This window comes from Manis javanica, chromosome 16 (assembly GCF_040802235.1).
Source record: "Manis javanica isolate MJ-LG chromosome 16, MJ_LKY, whole genome shotgun sequence".
NCBI classification, from domain to species: Eukaryota; Metazoa; Chordata; class Mammalia; order Pholidota; family Manidae; genus Manis; species Manis javanica.
Genome location: NC_133171.1, coordinates 35,212,368 through 35,233,549, shown reverse-complemented (window position 1 = coordinate 35,233,549; position 21,182 = coordinate 35,212,368). Strand labels below are relative to the sequence as shown.

At 44.2% G+C, this 21,182-nt stretch overlaps 1 protein-coding gene across 9 annotated transcripts in view; it reads right to left on the bottom strand.

The window, feature by feature from the left end:
- Positions 1 to 20,890, bottom strand: part of LOC140846855 (anthrax toxin receptor-like) — a 54,728-nt gene extending 33,838 nt beyond the window's left edge. For 3 of the 9 annotated variants that reach the window (XR_012126364.1, XR_012126365.1, XM_073224943.1), the window contains exon 1: positions 4,017 to 4,478. Coding sequence is in view for 4 of the 9 variants with exons in the window: in XM_073224943.1 (XP_073081044.1) it covers positions 4,017 to 4,204 (188 nt within the window). In the remaining 5 variants the exon portion in view is untranslated. Of the gene's footprint in view, positions 1 to 4,016; positions 4,498 to 10,549; positions 11,073 to 16,098; positions 16,230 to 16,386; positions 16,467 to 20,019 lie in introns of those variants that run through there. The other 6 variants (XM_073224947.1, XM_073224948.1, XM_073224946.1 and 3 more) reach the window with 6 other exon arrangements.
- Positions 20,891 to 21,182: the final 292 nt, after the last annotated feature.

The window sequence follows — 21,182 nt, the reverse complement described above, 5'->3', positions numbered from 1 at the left end:
GAGTGGGGTACCAGGAACTTCAGTGGCTCCCTTTCCTCTCCTTCCTTCTCTACTTTCAGGACAAGGCCTATACTCCTCACCCTGACATGCCGAGAGAGCCAGCTGTGGTCGGAGGGTTGAGGGCTGCCTGCCAGCATTTAAGAAGCCAAAGGAGCTTTTCCTCTGTGATCGGGAACAAGACAGGGATGCCCACTCTCCCCACTGTTATTCAACATAGTACTGGAGGTAATCGCCATGGCAATTAGGCAAAACAAAGAAACATAAGTAATCCACATTGGTAAAGAAGAAGTTAAACTGTCACTATTTGCGGATGACATGATATTTATTGTACATAATAAACCATAAGACTCCACTCCAAAACTACTAGAGCTAATATCAGAATTCAGCAAACTTGCAGGATACAAAATTAACCCCCAGAAATCTGTGGCTTTCCTATACACTAATAATGAACTAATAGAAAGAGAAACCAGGAAAACAGTTCCATTCACAATAGCATCAAAATAAATAAAATACCTAGGAATACACCTAAGCAAGGAAGTGAAAGACCTATACCCTGAAAACTACAAGACACTCAAGAAAAATTAAAGAGGAAAATAACAAATGAAACTCATCCCATGCCCTTGGCTAGGAAGAATTAATGTCGTCAAAATGGCCATCCTGCCCAAAGCAATATACAGATTCGATGCAATCCCTATCAATTACCAACAGCATTCTTCAATGAACTGGAACAAATAGTTTAAAAATTCATATGGAAACACCAAAGACCCGAATACCCAAAGCAATCTTGAGAAGGAAGAATAAAGTGGTCGGGATCTCGCTCCCCAACTTCAAGCTCAACTACAAAGCTACAGTAATCAACACAATTTGGTACTGGCATAAGAACAGAGCCACAGACCAGTGGAACAGAACAAAGACTCCAAACATTAAGCCAATATATATGGTCAACTAGTATTCGATAAAGGAGCCATGGACATACAATGGGAAAATGATAGTTTCTTCAACAGATGGTGCTGGCAAAACTGGACAGCTACATGTAAGAGAATGAAACTGAATCACTGTCAAACCCATACACAAAAGTAAATTCAAAATGGATTAAAGACCTGAATGTAAGTCATGAAACCATAAAACTCTTAGAAAAAAACATAGGCAAAAATCTCTTAGACATAAACATGAGTGACCTCTTCTTGAACATATCTCCCCGGGCAAGGAAAACAACAGCAAAAATGAACAAGTGGGACTATATGAAGCTGAAAACCTTCTGTACAGCAAAGGACACCATCAACAGAATAAAAAGGTACCCTACAGTATGGGAGAATATATTCATATATGACAGATCCGACAAAGGGTTGACATCCAAAATATATAAAGAGCTCACACACATCAACAAACAAAAAGCAAATAATCCAATTAAACAATGGTCAGAGGAGCTGGATACACTGTTCTCTAAAGAAGAAATTCAGATGGCCAACAGACACATGAAAAGATGCTCCACATCGCTTGTCATCAGAGAAATGCAAATTAAAACCACAATGAGATATCACCTCACAACAGTGAGGATCGCTACCATCCAAAAGCAAACAACAAATGTTGGCGAGGCTGTGGAGAAAGGGGAACCCTCCTACACTGCTGGTGGGAATGTAAATTAGTTCAACCATCGTGGAAAGCAGTATGGAGGTTCCTCTAAACACTTCAAATAGGAATACCATTTGACCCAGGAATTCCACTTTTAGGAATTTACCCTAAGAATGCAGCAGCCCAGTTTGAAAAAGACAGATGCACCCCTATGTTTATCACAGCACTATTTACAATAGCCAAGAAATGTCAGAAACCTAAATGTCCATCAGTAGATAAATGGATAAAGAAGATGTGGTACATATACACAATGGAATATTATTCAGCCATAAGAAGAAAACAAATCCTACCATTTGCTAGAACATGGAAGGAGCTAGAGGATATTATGCTCAGTGAAATAAGCCAGGCAGAGAAAGACAAGTACCAAATGATTTCACTCATATGTGGAGTATAAGAACAAAGGAAAACTGAAGGAACAAAACAGCAGCAGAATCACAGAACCCACGAATGGACTAACAGTTACTGGGGAGGATGGGTGGGAGGGAGGAAGAAGGGCAGGGAAAAAGAAAGGGGACATTACCATTAGCATGTATAGTGTGGGGGGGCACGGGGAGGGCTGTGCAACACAGAGAAGACCAGTAGTGATTTTACAGCATCTTACTACACTGATGGACAGTGACTGTGAAGGGGTATGTGGGGAGGACTTGCTGAAAGCGGAGCCTAGTAAACATAATGTTCTTCATGTAATGGTATATTCATGATACCAAAATAAAAATTAATAATAAATAATAAAATATAAAATATCAAAAAAAGAAGCCAAAGGAGGCAGTGTGAAGAGAGGGGCAGGAGTGGGGAGGTCCTGGCTCAAAAGCTCTTTCTCTAGTGCCTTTCTCACACGCCCATGTCACACTTCCTTGGGGAAGAGAGGGGACTATCTTCCCACAGTCTAGTGTTTGGAAGCAAATTAGCTCAGCTGACATTGAGTAAATCACTTGCACCTCAGCCTCAGTTCCGTCACCCCAAAATAAGGAAAGATCCATTGCCTTAAGGTTTAGGAGGCCTACATGGGAGGGCACGTTGCCTGGCACATGATGCCCAATTATTATTATTACACATGCCCCTCCTGCACCCTGAGCCATTCCCCATGCACCCCAGGGCCTAGATGTGCCTGAGCAGGCCCAGCAGCAGAGAGCAGGGTGCAGGCAGGGGCACTAGAACAGCATGGCAGCTGAGAGGCCCCTTTGTGCTCACTGGCCCTCTCTGGGAAGACTGACCCAAGGAGGCTCTCAGTCCCCCAGGACCATTCAGACGCCAACCCACGCCACAGCTGGGGGTCACTAGCCCCTGGGCTGTGCGGAGGATCAGGGAGGCAAGAGATGCCCAGGGCAACGTAGAGTCCTTCCCGGAGACAGTGAGGAGGGACCTTTCCTCCTGGCAGGGGAGGCGCCCAGCCCTGCCGGTTCAGCTGGGCCTGCACCCCGCTTCCAGCAGGCTCCAGTGACACTAGGGGGAGTCAGAGGCCATCCCGCCTGGGAGGGAATGAGGCAGCTCAGTGGGCCTGGGTCCTGCAGCCCCTCCAGCCTCTGGGCTGCTTCCTCCAGCCCCCAGGAGCCTCCCCCTTTCAGGAGACTGCACATCACAGGCCTGCCCTGCTCTCCCTCCAGGGACGGTTCTGAGGATGACAGAGAGGCCAAGAACGTTCTTGGACACCAGAGAGTCCTTTCAACACCACTGTCAACACTGAATAAGTAGCATTTATCCCATCCCAACACAGGAGGTGAATATGGACGCAAGGTCATCTCCCCCAAAGACTGAGACCCCCAACCCCCATCCTTCTCTGAGGGCTGGCAGGGGCCTACCCCACAGCCTAGCTCCCCCGGGCTCTGGACTAACCAAAGTGCCCTGGAGGTGCACACACACACTGTACCTTGGGTCTCCAAGGTGTTCGAGAAAGAAGCAAAGCACTTGGCAGCATGAAAGCAAAGGACTTTCAATTAGTGACACTGGGGATGCCCAAAAGCCACCTGGCCATCTCCCTGGGGACCATTTACACAATAGTCATCAGTGTGAAAAACAAAACAAAACATGCCAACAGACAAAAACCAACAGCCAAAGCCCAGAGGGCGCTAACTGCTGAGCAGTTTGCCCCCAGGAGTTTCCCTGCCAGCTGATTAAGGGCCTGCAGGTCACAGATCTGGGCCATGTGGTTGGAGGGACTGAGTCACCTAGAAACCAGATGGGGGCCTTTAATCCTTTTCAGGAGAAAAAGTCCCAGGGAACAAATGCCTGGGGCATTCTTTCTGCCCCAGGAACAGGGAGGCAGCAGAGAGTCTCTTGCTTGAATGTGACCAAGACAGTCCCTGCTTCCCTCTCTCAGAGCCTGGGGCCCCAAACTGACCCCAGGGACATTCTATGGCACTGACTAGAGCAGGTGGGCCACTCACGAGTCTAGGACGAAGTACACGTCATAAGTGCTCCAGCAGGATTCCACATCTGCTGGGCTCTCCTGGAGCCTGGAGCTGGGGTGGTGACCTTGGTCCTGGGTGCGGTAGGGGTGGGGGGTGCTGCTGGTGGTCAGGAGCGGAGATGGCAGCAGCAGCAGCAGGAAGACGACGAGCGTGGGCCCCAGCATCCTGGAGCCCGTAACCTGCAGGCCACCTCAAGCCAACACCTCCTCTGCTTCCTCCCGCGCTCAGGGTCCTCGGCACTCCCAACGTCAGCTCTACTCACGCTCTAATCAGTATATCTTGCACCTGCAAGCAGCCACCTGATACCTGCCCTGGGGGTCCAAGTAGCAAGTGGTTGCCTGTGGGGTGATAGCGCCAGTATTTATGCACCTTTGCCCCGCCCTGCTGAGGTATGTCCATTATGATGGACAAGAGGTTGCCATGGTGCCCTTGTGAACTGCAGCTCTGCCCAGTGCTCTCCCTGTGGGCAACCCCAGGCAGGAGTTTGCAGGGGTGGTAAGATGAGGCCTCCATTTGTCCCTTATCCCCAAACCTCCCAGGGTCTTTACAATTTCAGGGAAAGCCAGCCCTTTGGTAAACTGACAGAGGGCAGCTGAGGAGGCCCACACACGGACATCACTGAGTGTGAGCAGGTGGAGACAGGAGTGCTCTGAAGTTTGTTTGTAGGGACACTGAAGTCACCCAAGGGATAGGAGGATCTAGAGGAAGGTTGTGAAAGCAGGCCAGTGTCCTTCGTGAATGAGGGACATTCCAGCTACCTGCTGCTGTGTATTGAAGCATCCCAGACCTGGGAACATAAAAGAGAACAATTCCATATGCTCACAGGTTCTGTGGACTAGAAATTCAGAGATGTCTGAGCGGGCATGGGCTGACTTTCCTCCATGGAAAACCCACTTGCTCTTCCATGTAAATTTTGGAATCATATCATCAACTCTCCACTCACCTAAACCTCTCTCAGTATTTTAGCAAAATAAAGTTAAATACGTAGATACATTTGGAGGGATTTGCATCTGCTATCTGGACTTGTCCTACCAGTGAACATCAGGCTCCCCGCCTACTTTCCTCATTAGGGGCAAAACCAGCCATGGGTTTCTGGTCTGAAATGCCAAGGTGCCCCCTAATGGGTGCAGGCATAGGCACACAGAGGGGGACACAGCTCTGAGGGCACACCCTGCTGTAAACACAGCGTGGGCTGCAGTAAACGCTACTCCCAGGTGCATGGTGATGCTGGGGATGGATTAATTCTGGGGTATCACCGGCAGGTGTCCAGGCTTGGTTCACTGTGGGGATGCAGCCTCATGTGGGACGATTGTCACTGGAGGAAAGGAGGAGCCTGCAAGACTGCCTGCTAGACAGTGAACCATCCTCACCTGAACCCACACGGGAAGCTGATTGGACTATACAGTTTTACTGAGTGGAGGGTCAAGGCACACACCTTGGGGAACCAGGTGGGGACCAGAGGCCACATGTGCAAATATCAATTCATCGCTACCCAGTGAATATTCAACACATCCCAACTCTGGTAGACACAGGAGCTAAATGTTCACTGATTTATGGCAACCCTGAGCAGTTTTCATGGACCCCCGCTGTTAATAGTTAGGTGCGGAGCTAAGGCTATCAGAGTGAAACAAGCCTGAATCCTGTTGGGAGTAGGGCATCTATACCTGAAGGAATATACTGTGTATCTCTCTCCCATCCCTGAATATATTTTGGGGATTGACATCCTCCAGGGCCTGTGCTTGCAGACCACTGCAGGTGAGTTCAGACTGAGGATACGTCTGGTAAAGGCAGTTCTGAGTGGACATGCTAAGCACCTGCCTATAGCTTTTCTTCAACATCAGTAGGGGAGGAATGCCAAGCAATACAAATTCCCTGGACGGCATAAGGAAATTGGGGAACCCCTCCAGGAACTGGAAAACTGGGCATTATAAAGCGTCCTCATAGCCCTTTTAACCTGCTGGAGTGGCTGGTGGAACAGCCAGATGGCTCCTGGCACATGACCGTGGATTACAGAGAACTGATTCAGTCAGTCATACCCCTCTGCAGGCTGCTGTCCCCACTAGTGCAGCCCTCATGAATCCCCGAAGTCATGAACTAGGGACATACTATGCTGTGGATCTGGCTAATGCTTTCTTCTCCATAAACATAGCACAGGACAGTGAGGAGCAGTTTTCCTTCACACGGGAAGGACGGCAGTGGGCTGTCGCTGTCCTTCCACAAGAGCACCTCCACAGCCCCCCCGTGTGCCATGGGCTTGGAGCCCAGGATATGCAGCATGGGAGAACCTGCCAATGGTGCAGCTGGACCATTACATTGATGATATCATGCTGACTCTTTCTTTTCTTACCAGAAGACCTGCATGCAACAAACATTGTGCAGCACCTAGACTGCTGCAACACTTACAGGAGAAAGGATGGGCTGTGAACAGCACCACGTTTCAGGGACCTGGTTTGTCAGTCAAATTCTTGGGGGCTGTCTGGTTGGGTGACCCTGAGTTTTGGTAGGGGGTTTCCTTGCATGTAGTTAGTACATTGCTCTGACTGCAAATATCTGGCCCTGCTTTTTCCAGAGGCCCTCACCTTATTCTGTCTAAGCTCACAGTCCTTGTCTCATTCTCCCCTCTACAGACAGAGACTCTAGCTGCTTCTAGGAAAAAGGGGCCATGACCACTCTGCTTGCTTCATCCTGAGAGGGGTTGGGTAAGGGGTGCAGTTAGGTCTCCACAAATGGTCAGTTGAAAGGGCCACAGAAGATTGGCATTTCTATTCGGGGTTCCATTTCTATTACTATTTGCACTTTTATGGCTTCTAGGCAAGATAGAACAAATCGTGTTATTAGGTTAAGTAGGAACATCTGGAGTTGGATTTTCTTTTTTGGAGCAACTTGAGAAGATTAACAATGCATGGCTCCACCAGAAGATGAATGGATAAAGAAGACGTGGTACATATACACAATGGAATACTATTCGACCATAAGAAAGAAAGAAATTCTAACATTTGCAACAGCATGGATGGAGCTGGAGGACATTATGCTCAGTGAAATAAGCCAGGCAGAGAAAGACAAATGTCAAATGATTTCCCTCATTTGTGGAGTATAATAAAGAAGCAAAACTGAAGGAACAAAATCGCAGCAGACTCGGAGATTCCAAGAATGAACTAATGGTTACCAAAGGGGAGGCTGTGGGAGGGCAGGTGGGGAGGGAGGGAGAAGGGGACTGAGGGGTACTATGTTTAGTACACCTGGTGTGGGGAACACGGAGAGAACAGTGTAGCACAGACAAGCATATAGTGAATCTCTAGCATTTTGCTGCCCTGATGGACAGTGACTGCATTGGGGTGTGGGTGGGGACTTGATAATATGGGTAAATGTAGTAACCACATTGTTTTTTCATGTGAAACCTTCAGAAGAGTGTGTATCGATCATACCTTAATAAAAATCAAAACAAAACAAACAAAGAAAAAAAGAATGCATGGCTGAATATGAGAACTAGAAATAGTAAAACTTTAATTGAAATGATGGGAGAAAACTAAAACATCTGGAGAACCATAGCTAGATATTTTGCGGAAACGAGAATTCTGGATCTGGTCTACGTCTCAATGACTAGTATTAGGATTTAGTATAGATAAGGCTGTATGATTGAAACAATACTTTTCTCTAAAATCACCCTCATTTTTATTAGAAGTACCTACATTAAGAAACTAATTAACACTTGGCTTGACTATTTGCATAAGTGCAGCAAGAAGAGCAATTGATTACACAGAATCCTTTAAATGTGCTTTGAAGGAATTTTTTATAAGGAAGTGCAGATTGGACTTTTAAAGGCCTCTCCAGGCCAGAAAGCCAAGCCAGACTTGCCTTCAGGTTTTGCCTGCAGTACCTGTAGATTTGGCTGAATTCCTCTCTTCCCTAAGACATCCTGAGGTTTTGGCACCTGCCAGGAAGTGACCTTCCTTACTCACCTGGTAAGGCTGCTGGGAACCCTGTAAGCAAGGTACCAGGCCAGTTCTTCCACGGGGATTTGTTGGCTTTATAAAGTCAACCTTAGTTCCTTAAAGCTGTTCATATCTGAGTTTATGCACGTGTCTCTCAAGTATGACATTCCAGTCACAGCGTTGGTAATATCGCCTGTGTTTTTAATTGGTCCTCTTACAAGGAAAGCAGATCCTTATTGAACTTATGCAAATAAACATACTGCCTTGAAATATGAAAGTACTCACTGAGAGTTTTTAAATTGTGGAGGGATCAGGTAGAGAGAAAGATAATTGTTTCAATTCTGCCTATAAAGATATTGGCATTTACTAAACTGCTGTCAGTTTAAGAGAAAAAGCTTAAAACACTTTATCAGCAACATTTGAAACATAAAGCCACAAAATCATTGTCCTTAGTTTACTTAATCCTATGTAACCAATACCTGTTCTTCTGAAATCTAGTTCTTTATTAGTTTAGGAGTAATAAAACAGTTACTTTAAGTGACAAAAGACTTACAACTGACTATGGTGAAATATGCGATGAGAGCTTACTATAAGACAGCTGACATAAGGAAATTTGGATATTTCTGTAACACAAAACATTCAGTAACAAAGTATAGCACCATTCCCTTTGACAGTGCTTTCCAGGTAAATATATATCAGATAAATAAGCCAAATTAGCTAAATATTTTCCCCAATGAGGAGAAAAATTGCTCTGACGTGTTTCAGGGGCCCTCTAGAAAGTATCAGAGTTAACTAGAGGTAAAAGCACCTTTTTGAATTTGATTTTGGGAAGCTGTCAGAAGAAAGTTTCTTTGGCACTTGCTTAAATATGATTACAGATTGCCATGAAGCAATACTTATTCATTTAACTAGACTGACAACAAACACTTCCATGGCAGATACAGAAGGTCACACAGTTATTAGCAAAGTTTAGCTTTTAGTCCTTTTAATATGGAGATCACATTTTCTCAAATGCTCATAAAATTCATTGAGACTTTAAGCATGAGAAACTGCTTCGATAAAACAATTAGAAAAATTTCTGCAATTTTTCAACATTAAGAGGAGACTAACAGTTTAAAAATACTTGCCCTTTTCACTGAAAACAAAATTTCAATTTGCTGTTAATGTTGACAAATTGCAAAAAGTTTTCTAATTCTTCCACAAAGTTTCTACAATATTTTTTTACATTTATAGTTCTTCCTCTTTAAGTAAACAGCTGCATTTTGGAACAATTACTTTCTTTACCCTCAACAAAAGGAATTTCCATTCCTTATATTTCTCTTATTAAAACAGACATCTTCATTTTTTTTCTCAAGTTGGCGGCATGGTAGGGCAGCAGAAATTTCCTCCTGAAACCATATATATTCTGAAAAAACAGCAAATACAACATTGGGGGAATAACAGCCTCTTCAAGAGCTGGTGTTGGCAAAACCAGACAGCTACATGTAACCCCATACACAAAAGTACACTAGAAATGGATCAAAGACCTGAATGTTAGTCATGAAACCATAAAACTCTGAGAAAAAAACACAGGAAAAAATCTCTTGGACATAAACATGAGCAACTTCTTCATGAACATATCTCCCTGGGTAGGAAGAAAAAAAAGCAAAGATGAGCAAGTGGGACTATATCAAGTTGATAAGCTTTTGCACAGCAAAAGACACCATCAATAGAACAAAAAGGCATCCTACTGTATGGGAGAATATATTGACAAATGACATATTCGACAAGGGGTTGACATCCAAACTATATAAGGAGCTCATGCACCTCAACAATCAAAAATGAAATAATCCAATTAAAAATCGGGCAGAGTATCTGAACAGACACTTCTCCAAAGAAGAAATTCAGATGGTCAACGGGCACATGAAAAGATGCTTCACGTCACTAATTATCAGGGAAATTCAAATTAAAACCACAGTGAGGTATTACCTCACACCAGTTAGGACAGTCAACATCTAAAAGACTAGGTACAACAAATGCTGGTGAGGATGCAGAGAAAAGGGAACCCTCCTACACTGCTGGTGGGGATGTAAGCTAGTACAACTATTGTGGAAAGCAGTATGGAGGTTCCTCAAAAATCTAAAAATAGAAATACCATTTGACCCAGAATTCCACTCCTAGGAATTTGCCCAAAGAAAGCAACTTCTCAGATTCAAAAAGGCATGTGCACCCCTATGTTTAGTGCAGCACTTCTTACAAGAGCCGAGATATGGAAGCAACCTAAGGGTCCATCAGTAGATGAATGGATAAAGAAGATGTGGTACATACACAGAATGTAATACTATTCAGCCAGAAGAAAGAAACAAATCCTACCATTTGCAACATGGATGGAGCTGGAGGGTATTATGCTCAGTGAAAAACGCCAGGCAGAGACAGACGAGTACCAAATGATTTCCCTCATTTATGAAGCATAACAACAAAGAAAAAATGAAGGAACAAACAGCAGCAGACTCACAGGACTCCCCGCCTGGCGGCCTCGTCCCAGTAAACCCACCGGCCTGCTCCTCAGGGGGACCCCGTGCCCGCGCCCCGTCCTACCTTGAAGCAGAGCCTGGAGCAGGTGCAGCTGGAGCATCCAGAGCGGCCACCACCCGCACCGCCGGCCTGCGCTCAACTTTGGAGTCAGGCGCCCACCGCGTGGCACCGGGTCCCGGCCGGAGCTTACGGGCAACGCGCAGGCCCAGCGGTGCAGCGGCCGCCACCACCAACGCTCACAGATGGGCGGGGACCCTCGCGGGACACACTGAGGAGTCGCCGCCAGCTGCCCCCACCCTGGGGCCCTCAGAGGCTTGCGGAGGAGCCTGTTAACGGGTGGCGGTGGACCTCGAGGGGAATGGCGGCAGCAGCAAAGTTGTCAGCTTCGAAATGTCCATCAGACCGCTTTCAGTGGCCCCATAGCCAGAGCACCCGGGCCTCGCCGCTGCGCCCCAGGACTCCGGCTGGAGCTGAGGAGATGCCCCTTCCGTCGTCTGCGCCGCCTAGTGCAGAGAAGAAAGTGCGGCCTCACAGGCACCCGCAGCAGGCGCTGATTGGCCAAAGAGAAGGGCATCATGGGCCCTGCACACGCCCCACCCCACGCCTGTTTTCTCACTCACTGACCCGCCCGCTTGGAATTTCCCACACACCAGCAAGCCCAGGTGGCTTCCCGCAAAGCCTCACCCCCTAGAGACGTGCAGCAGGCCCTGCAGGTACTGCTGCCCTTGAACCTTTTGTAACCACAAATCCAAAGCCTGCAATGGCAGCTAAGTCCATATCTATCAGTAATCACGCTAAATGTAAATGGACTGAAGGCACCAACCAAAAGACACAGTTACAGAGTGGATAGAAAAGCAAGACCCATCTATATGCTGCCGCCTACAAGAGGCTCACTTCAAACCCAAAGACATGCACAGAACAGACCAAAAGTGAAGCGATGGAAAAAGATACTCCATGCAAACAATACGGAGAAAAAATCAGGTGTTGCAGAACCTGTATCAGACAAAATAGACTTCAAAACAAAGAAAGTAACAAGAAACAAAAAAGGACTTGACATATTGATAAAGGAGTCAGTCCAACAAGAGGAAATAACCATTATAAATATCTATGCACCCAACACAGGAGAACCTACATATGTGAAACAAATACTAATAGAATTAAAGGGGGAAATTGAATGCAGTGCATTCATTTTAGGAGACTTCAACACAGCACTCAAATGACAGATCAACCAGAAGACAGAAAATTAGTAAGGACACAGAGGCAATGAATAACACCCTAGAACAGATGCATCTAACACACATCTACAGAACTCTACACCCAAAACTGCAGGATACACATTCTTTTCAAGTGCACATGGAACATTGTCAAGAATATATCATATACTAGGCAACAAAAAGAGCCTCAGTAAATTCAAAAAGACTGAAATTGTACCAACCACCTTCTTAGACCACAAAGGTATGAAACAAGAAACAAATTATGCAAAGAAAATGAAAAAGCCCACAACACATGGAGGCTTAACAACATGCTCCTAAACAACCAATGGATCAATGACCAAATAAAAACAGACAATAGGCAATACATGGAGACAAATGACAACAATAATTCAGCAATACAAAATCTGTGGGATGCAGTCAAGGCTGTGCTAAGAGGGAAGTATATTACAATACAGGCCTCCCTCAGGAAAGAACAACAATCCCATATCAACAGTCTAAACTCACAATAAATTAAACTGAAAAAGAAGAAAACTTTAGGGCCAAAGCCATAAGGAGGGACATAATAAAGATCAGAGCAGAAAAATATAAAATAGAGAAAAATAAAACAACAGAAGTAATCAGTGAAAGCAAGAGCTGCTTCTTCGACAAAATAAAATAAATAAACCCCTAGCCAGACTTCTCAAGAAAAAAAGACAATCTACACACATAAACAAAATTAGAAAAGAGAAATGAAAAATCACTACAGATACCACAGAAAAAATAATTATTAGAGAATACTATAAAAAACTATATGCTAACAAAGTGCATATCCTAGAAGAAATGGACAACTTTCTAGAAAAATACAACTTAGCAAGGCTGACCCAGGGAGAAACAGAAAATCTGATGATACCAATTATCAGCAATGAAATGGAATTCATAATCAACACACTACCTAAGAACAAAGGGCCTGGATCTCATGGCTTCACAGCCGAATTTTATCAAACATTAGTGAAGACCTAATACCCATCCTGCTTAAAGTTTTCCAAAAAGTAGAAGAGGAGGGACTTACGCTCATTCTATGAGGCCAGCATCACTCTAATGCTAAAACCAGGCAAAGGCACTACAAAAAGAGAAAATCACAAGCCAATATCCTTGATGCATATAGGTGCAAAAATACCCAACAAAATATTCCAAACCAAATTCAAAAATACATCAGAAAGATCATCCCTCATGATCAAGTAGGATTTATTCCAGGAATGCAAGGACAGTACAACATTCGAAACCTATCGTCATCATCCACCATATCCACAAAAAGGACAAAAACCACATGATCATCTCCATAGATGCTGAAAAACTATTCAACAAAATTCAACATCCATTTATTATAAAATCTCTCAACAAAATGGGTATAAAGGGCAAGAACCTCAACATAAAAAAGGCCACATATGACAAACCCACAGCCAACATCATACTTAACAGAGAGAAGCTGAAAGCTTTTCCTTAAAGATTGGGAATAAGACAAAGATGCCCACTCTCCCCTCTTTATTCAACATAGTTCTGGAGTTCCTAGCCATGGCAATCAGACAACATAAAGAAATAAAAGGTATCCAGATTGGTAAGGAAGAAGTTCAACTGTCACTGTTTGCAGATGACATGATATTGTACATAAAAAAATATAAAGAATTCACACCAAAACTACGAGATCTAATATCTGAATTCAGCAAACTTGAAGGATACAAAATTAATACATAGAAATCTGTTGCATTCATATACACTATTGATGACTTAGGAGAAAGAAATCAGGAAATCAATTCTATTCACAATTGCATCAAAAAGAATAAAATACCTAGAATAAACCTAACCAAGGAAGTGAAAGACATATACCATGAAACTACAAGACACTCATTAGAAAAACTGAAGATACCAAAAAATAAAAACACACCCGTGCTTACGGGTAGGAAGAATCAATATAGTCAGAATGGCCATCCTGCCTAAAGCAATCTACAGATTCAATGCTCTCCCTATCAAAATACCAGCATTCTTCAACAAACGGGAACAAGTGGTTCTAAAATTCATATGGAACCACAAAAGACCCTGAAGAGCAAAAGCAATCCTGAGAAGGAAGAATAAAATGGGGGATCTTGCTTCCCAACTTCAAGCTCTACTACAAAGCCAGACTAATCAAGACAATTTGGTACTGGCACAAGAACAGAGCCACAGACCAGTGGAACAGAATTGACAGTCCAGATATTAACCCAAACATATATGGTCAATTAATGTATGATAAAGGAGCCATGGATATACAGTGGGGAAATGACAGCCTCTTCAAAGGCTGGTGTTGGCAAAACTGGACACCTACATGTAAGAGAATGAATCTGGATTGTTGTCTAACCCCATACACAAAAGTAAACTCAAAACTGATCAAAGACCTGAATGTAAGTCATGAAACCATAAAACTCATAGAAAAAAACAGAGGCAAAAATCTTTTGGACATAAACACAAGCAACTTCGTCATGAACATATCTCCCCAGGCAAGGGAAACAAAAGTAAAAATGAACAAGTGGGACTATATCAAGCTGAAAAGCTTCTATATAGCAAAGGACACCATCAATAGAACAAAAAGACATACTACAGTATGGGAGAATATATTCATAAATGACATAAATGATAAGGGCTTGACATCCAAAATATATATATAAAAGAGCACACACCTCACCAAAAAAAAAATGAAATAATCCAATTAAAAAATGGGCAAAGGATCTCAACAGACAGTTCTCCAAAGAACAAATTCAGATGACCAACAGGCACATGTAATGATGCTCCACATCGCTAATTATCAGAAAAATACAAATTAAAACCACAATGAGTTATCACCTCACAACAGTAAGGATGGCCACCATCTAAAAGACAAACAACAACAAATGTTGGCAAGGATGTGGAAGAAAGAGGACTCCTCCTACACTGCTGGTGGGAATGTAAATTAGTTCAACCATTGTGGAAAGCAGTATGGAGGTGCCTCAAAAATCTCAAAATAGAAATACCATTTGACATGGGAATTCAACTCCTAAGAATTTACCCTAAGAACGCAGCAGCCCAGATTGAAAAAGATATATGCCCCCCTATGTTTATTGCAATAGGCAAGAAATGGAAGCAAGGTAAGTGTCCATCAGTAGATGAATGCATAAAGAAGATGTGGTACATATACACAATGGAATATTATGCAGCCATCAGAAGAAAACAAATCCTACCATTTCCAACAACAAGAATTCAGCTAGAGGGTATTATGCTCGGTGAAATCAACCAGGCGGAGAAAGACAGGTATCAAATGATTTCATTCTTCTGTGGAGTATAAGAACAAAGAAAAAAACTAAAGGAACAAAACACCAGCCGACTTGCAGAACCCAAGAATAGACTAACAGTTACCAAAGGGTAACTGGGGAGGATGGATGGGAAGAGAGGGACAAGTGGGAAAAGGGGGCATTACAATAAGGAGACATTATGTGTTGGGCTGGGGTGCACGGGGATGGCTGTACAACACAGAGAAGACAAGTAGTGATTCTATAGCATCTTAATATGCTGATGGACAGTGACTGTAACAGTGTATGTGGTGGGGACTTGATGATGTGGGGAGTCTAGTAACCATAATGTTGCTCATGTAATTGTACATGATACTAAAATTGAAAAACACAGTCAAACACAGACACACACACAAAAAAGTACAACTGACGTGAGCTTGTAGGATTTCAAACCTTTAAGGACGTACTTTCCAAAAGAACCCATACAGCTGACTTTATGTGCCTGTGTTGGGGGAGTTTTTCTACTGTACATATCAGGGATTCTCCAAATTAGCTTCCATGCACACTATAAAGGAAAAATAATAGAAGTGTGCTAATTTCAAGCACACAGATAGACTTGTTTTTTAACTGAAATTCAGCAATGACCAAAGCAATTGTAGCAAAAGATTTTGGGGGACAGTGCGAGGAGCATTTTATCACTGCCATGTTTTAGGATTGCCAGTGCAAGGTTTTATAATAAAAAACAGAGAAGCTAATCAGTTTTATTATTGTTCTTAAATTCTCTACATCTGTCTCATCAATTTTACATTTTGCAACCTTGCAGGAATGTAAGAAAAAAGCCACAGATGTAAGATTGAAGGTGGGAAATCATTTAACAGGGAAAACAATCTATATTAGATATTCAAGCTAGACAACCTAAATCAACACAAGGCAACGTTACGACGACAAATCTCCATGGATCAAGCGCTGCCTTATTGCCAGGACCTGGGGCTAAATGCCCATTACCCTGCCCCAGTCCAACACTGGAACCTCTCAGTCCTCCTGCCTAGTTTTATGACCCTGGAATTCAACTGCTCTACATCCACAGCTGGGAGGCACAGAAGCGAGGTGGGGGAGTACTCACCCTTGGAGGGAATGCCCTCTGGGTCAGGTACAGACAGACAGCCACGACAGTGGAGAAAGATGCCCCATTGACCGCTTCCCAAGATCCATACAGGAGCAAGCAGCCAAACCCAGAAGACCCTGGAACTGAAGCTATGGTGAATGAGAATGTCAGGGTCATGGCCCAGCAAAGAAACAGCAAGACAGCACAGAAGAAGACAGAACAAGACCGTAAATGGATGAGCCTGAAGATGCTCCACCTATTAGAAGACATATTTTGAATAAATCAGTGCATAAAAGAAGAACTTACCTGAAGAGGTGCCTGAGTTTTAAAATGCAATCTTCTACAAGGCTTCAGGGTCAGTGCAAGGAAAAACTACCTGTTATCTGGGGGAACTGAGAGAGAAGAGAATGTAAAGGAGACATGGAAAGCCTGTAAGAAGGAACTTAACAATACTTTAGGAAGGAAAACTAAAGCCCTTAAAGAAAAAACACAAGTAGAGAGTTGAAATCTGAATGTCATCAAATTCAAGAGAAGAAAAAAAATACCGGACTTAAGAGGAGTGAGAAGCAGTCACTACAGGAAGTGAAAGACTAGCGAGCAACCTTCCAACCTAGTCTCTGGAAGACCATGTAAGAGCTCTCCCGACCGGCCGCACAGTACCTTCACCCGAGGAGCTTCAAAACCACTGCCTCTGCGCCCCACTTCCAGAGATCCTCATTAATTGGTCTCAGGTGTGGCCTGATTGTTGGGTTTTGTTTTTTAACCACCCCAGATGATTCTAATGGAAAGCCAGAAAGTATTATTAACAAAAAAAAGAAATTCAAGTTTGGGTTAATCGCATTATGCATCTGACAATGACCAGATGACAACACTTTAAAGCTGGTAAATGCCATGAACAAAATTCTGGTTTAAAAATATTGTACGTGAACTGGAAAAACTCAAATGTTCATGAGTAGAACAGATGACCAAACGGATGTATCCACATGTTAACATGCCACTACCTGATAAAAAAAAAAAAAGGAAGGATCTGATACAGGCACCAAGGATAAATCTCAGGAACACGCTGCCACAGGGCAGACGTGGAGTCCTGCGGGGTCGCTTCACGGAGCGCCAGACTCGGTGGGAAGGCCGGTGCCCGGGTCCACGCTTTTCGTGGCCGCCATGACGGGAGGTGGTGTGATTCGTGGCCCAGCAGGGCGCGCACCGATTGCCACATCTACGCAGGTAACTTACCACCAGACTTGTGAACCAAGGGCACTGAGCATGTGTTCTACAAATGCCGCGCTCACCGTGACTCCGACCTCAAGAATTGCCACGGGGGGCCACCCTTCACCTTCGCTGAGGTCGAGGACCCTCGAGATGTGGAGACGCGTGTGCCCTACTCCCAACAGGATTCAGGCTTGTTTCACTCTGATAGCCTTACCTGTATATCCAGCCATAAGCCAATCAAGAACGGAGTGACTTTCTGGGGTCGGGTACTGGTGGCGGGTGGAGTTTCCTCGAAGCGCTAAAAGCAGACACAAATGTCTCATCCCACTCCCACCAGATGCTCTTCTAAATGAAAAGGTACAAGGGCTGCAGAATTTGTGCCAGGGGCAAGATAAACACTCGAGTACCCTGAAAGACTCAAAACTCCTGTAACAACACCACATTGTAGGGATAGGGAACGCCTGGACTTCACCTTATGACTACTTCTGGGAAAACTTCAGTCTTCCCAACAAGATCACCCCCAATAATTTGACAGACAAAGCAGGTGCCTGAACCTTAGTGCTGTTCACAGCCCATCCTTTATGCTGTACATGTTGCAGCAGACTAGGTGCTGCAACTTCCATATCTGAAACAGATTCAGACGTTAGCGTATCATCAATATAATGGCCCAGCGGCACCATTGGCAGTTTCTCCCATGCTGCAAGTTCTTGGCTACAAGCTCATGACAGATGGAGGGCTGTGGAGGTATCCCTGTGGAAGGACAGTGAAAGTCCATTGCTGCCCTTCCCACATGAACGCAAATTGTTCCTGACTTTATTGTTCTATTTCAATGGAAAAGAAGACATTAGCAAGATCCACAACATAATGTTATGTTACTAGTTCATGATTCAGGGTATCCATCACATATGCAACAGACAAAATGACTTTTTTCAATTCTCTGTAATCCATGGTCTTGTGCCAGGACCCATTCTACTTTTCTAACAGCCACACTAGAGAACTGAAAGGACTATGGGTGGCATTTTTAATACCCACTTTTCCAGTTCCTGGAGGGGTTCTTCAATTTCTTTCTTTTCCTCCAGGGAATTTATATTGCTTGGCATTAGTCACCTGCTGATGCACAAGAAAAGCTACAGGCAGGTGCTTAGCATGTCCACTCAGAACTGCCTTTACCACACGTATCCGCAGTCTGAACTCACCTGCAGTGGTCTGCAAGCACAGGCCCCGCTGGATATCTATCCCCAAAATATATTTAGGGGTGGGAGAGATATACACAGTATATTCCTTTGGGCATAGATGCCCTACTCTCAACAGGATTCAGGCTTGTTTCACTCTGATAGCCTTACCTGTATATCCAACTATAACAGTGGGGGGCCCTGAAAATCACTCAGGGTTGCCATAAATCAGTCAACATTCAGCTCCTGTGTCTACCAGAGCTGGGATGTATTGAACACTCATTAGGTACCAATAAATTGATATTTCAACATGTGACCTCTGGTCCCCCTCCAAGTCCCTCAGGCCAAGTACCTCAACGCCCCCTCAGTCAAACCGAGTCCTCCAATGATCTTCCTGTGTGGGTTCAGGTGAGGCTGGCTCACTCCCTAGCAGGAAGTCTTGCAAACACACAGGTCAGACTTGTGGCTCTATCTCCAGCCTCTGCTTCTTGGTCCTCAACAGCCAGAACTGCTGCTCCAGTTTCAATTGTTGCCATAGCTCCAGGAAGATTCTATTTGACTACACACCTAATTTCTCTCTGTTCCTTCCCCTATTAAATCAACCCACACCTGGGTCCCTGGGACTTTTAAATTCTTCCTTTGAGTAGCAGACCATATTACCTTCTGTGCTATCATTGCTTCAACCTCTCCCAAGTCTGCTACCATATGAATAATCTCACTTATGGGTTGCCTTAAGTGAGGGACAAGAATGGCCACTAGGAACCCAAAGAGGGACATGGAAGCCATCTGAAGCACCATATTTCTCATCCCTGCAGTAACAGGCTCCTCATAAGGGCATAATTCTATAGACTATGGATGGCATTTTTCATGCTTAACTCCCATAACACCTGTTGAAGCTCAGCATATGTTTGTCATCTAGTGGGAGAGGATAGTTAAGTCCTCTGATGCACAAGAAAAGCTACAGGCAGGTGCTTTTACCACACATATCCTCAGTCTGAACTCACCTGCAGTGGTCTGCAAGCACAGGCCCCGCTGGATATCTATCCCCAAAATATATTTAGGGGTGGGAGAGATATACACAGTATATTCCTTCGGGCATAGATGCCCTACTCCCAACAGGATTCAGGCTTGTTTCACTCTGATAGCCTTACCTGTATATCCAGCCATAAGCCAATCAAGAACGGAGTGACTTTCTGGGGTCTGGTGTGCATATTGTTATCCCAGAAGCAGAGATTATAGATAAAGTTCAGGCTTATCCTACCCCCACATCCGTCACGCTATTGCAAGAGTTTGGGGGACTTTTAGGCTACTGGAGACTGTTTATCCTGCACATGGCACAAATGATGAAGCCCTTATACCATGTGGTATGAAAGGGCATCAGGTGGGCCTACGATGACACATGTGCATTTTCTTTCACCACTGCAAAATGGGCAGTCAACGCCTTCTAGCCTTTGAGTGCGCTACACCTGTCAAGACCCTCTGAAATGGATGTCCATGTGACCAAAGACAGTTATGGCTGGGTTCCCTGGAAGTAGCTTGAATGGACTCACCAACTTACCAAATTCTGGTCAAAATTCTGAAGAAGAGCAGGCCCCATTTGCTGCTGACATCTCCATGAGTTGATGAAGCAGATGAATTGGCCCAGGTATGTTGGCTTGAAGGAAAGCCTGACTCTGATGTGACCCAATGGTTACAAAAATGTTTGTTGCATCCGGGGCAAAAGCCAATGTGGGCTGTAGCCCTTCAGCAGGGCCTGGAGTTTAACCTTTGAACAAGTCATCACAGCCCAGCAGGAGTGCACTGCATGCTCTAAAAGGGACTTAACACCAAGGGAAACAAAAGCAAAACTGAACTCATAGGACTACATGAAGCTACAAACATTCTGTACAGGAAAGGACACCATCAGCAGAACCAAAAGGCATCCTAGAGCACGGGAGAATATACTTGTAAATGGCATATTCAACAAGGGGTTAGCGTGCAAAATATATGAAGAACTCACATGCCACATCAAACAAAAAGCAAATAAGCCAATTAAAAAATGGGCAGAGGATCTGAACAGACACTGCTCCAAAGAAGAAATTCAGATGGCCAACAGGCTCATGAAAAGATGCTCCACATCACTAATTATAAGGGAAATGAAAATCAAAACCACAATGAGATATCACCTCACACCAGTTAGTATGGCCACCACAGAAAAGACAAAGAACAAGAAATGCTGGTGAGAATGCAGAGAAAGGGGAACGCTCCTACACTGCTGGTGGGAATGTAAGTTAGTTCAACCACTGTGGAAAGCAGTATCCAGGTTCCTCAGAAAACTAAAAATAGAAATACCATTTGACCCAGGAATCCCACACCTAGGAATTTACCCAAAGAAAACAAGTTCTCAGATTCAAAAAGACTATGCACCCCTATGTTTATCACAGCACTATTTACAATAGCCAAGATGTGGAAGCAACCTAAGTGTCCATCAGTAGATGAATGGATAAAGAAGAGGTGGTACATATACACAATGGAATATTATTCAGCCATGAGAAAGAAACAAATCCTACCACTTGCAACAACACAGATGGAGCTGGAGGCCATTATGCTCAGTAAAATAAGCTAGGTGTAGAAGGACAAGTACCAAATGCTTTCTCTCATTTGTGGGGTATAACAATTAAGCAAAACTGAAGAAAGAAAACAGCAGCAGACTCACAGCTCCAAGAAGGAACTAGTGGTTAC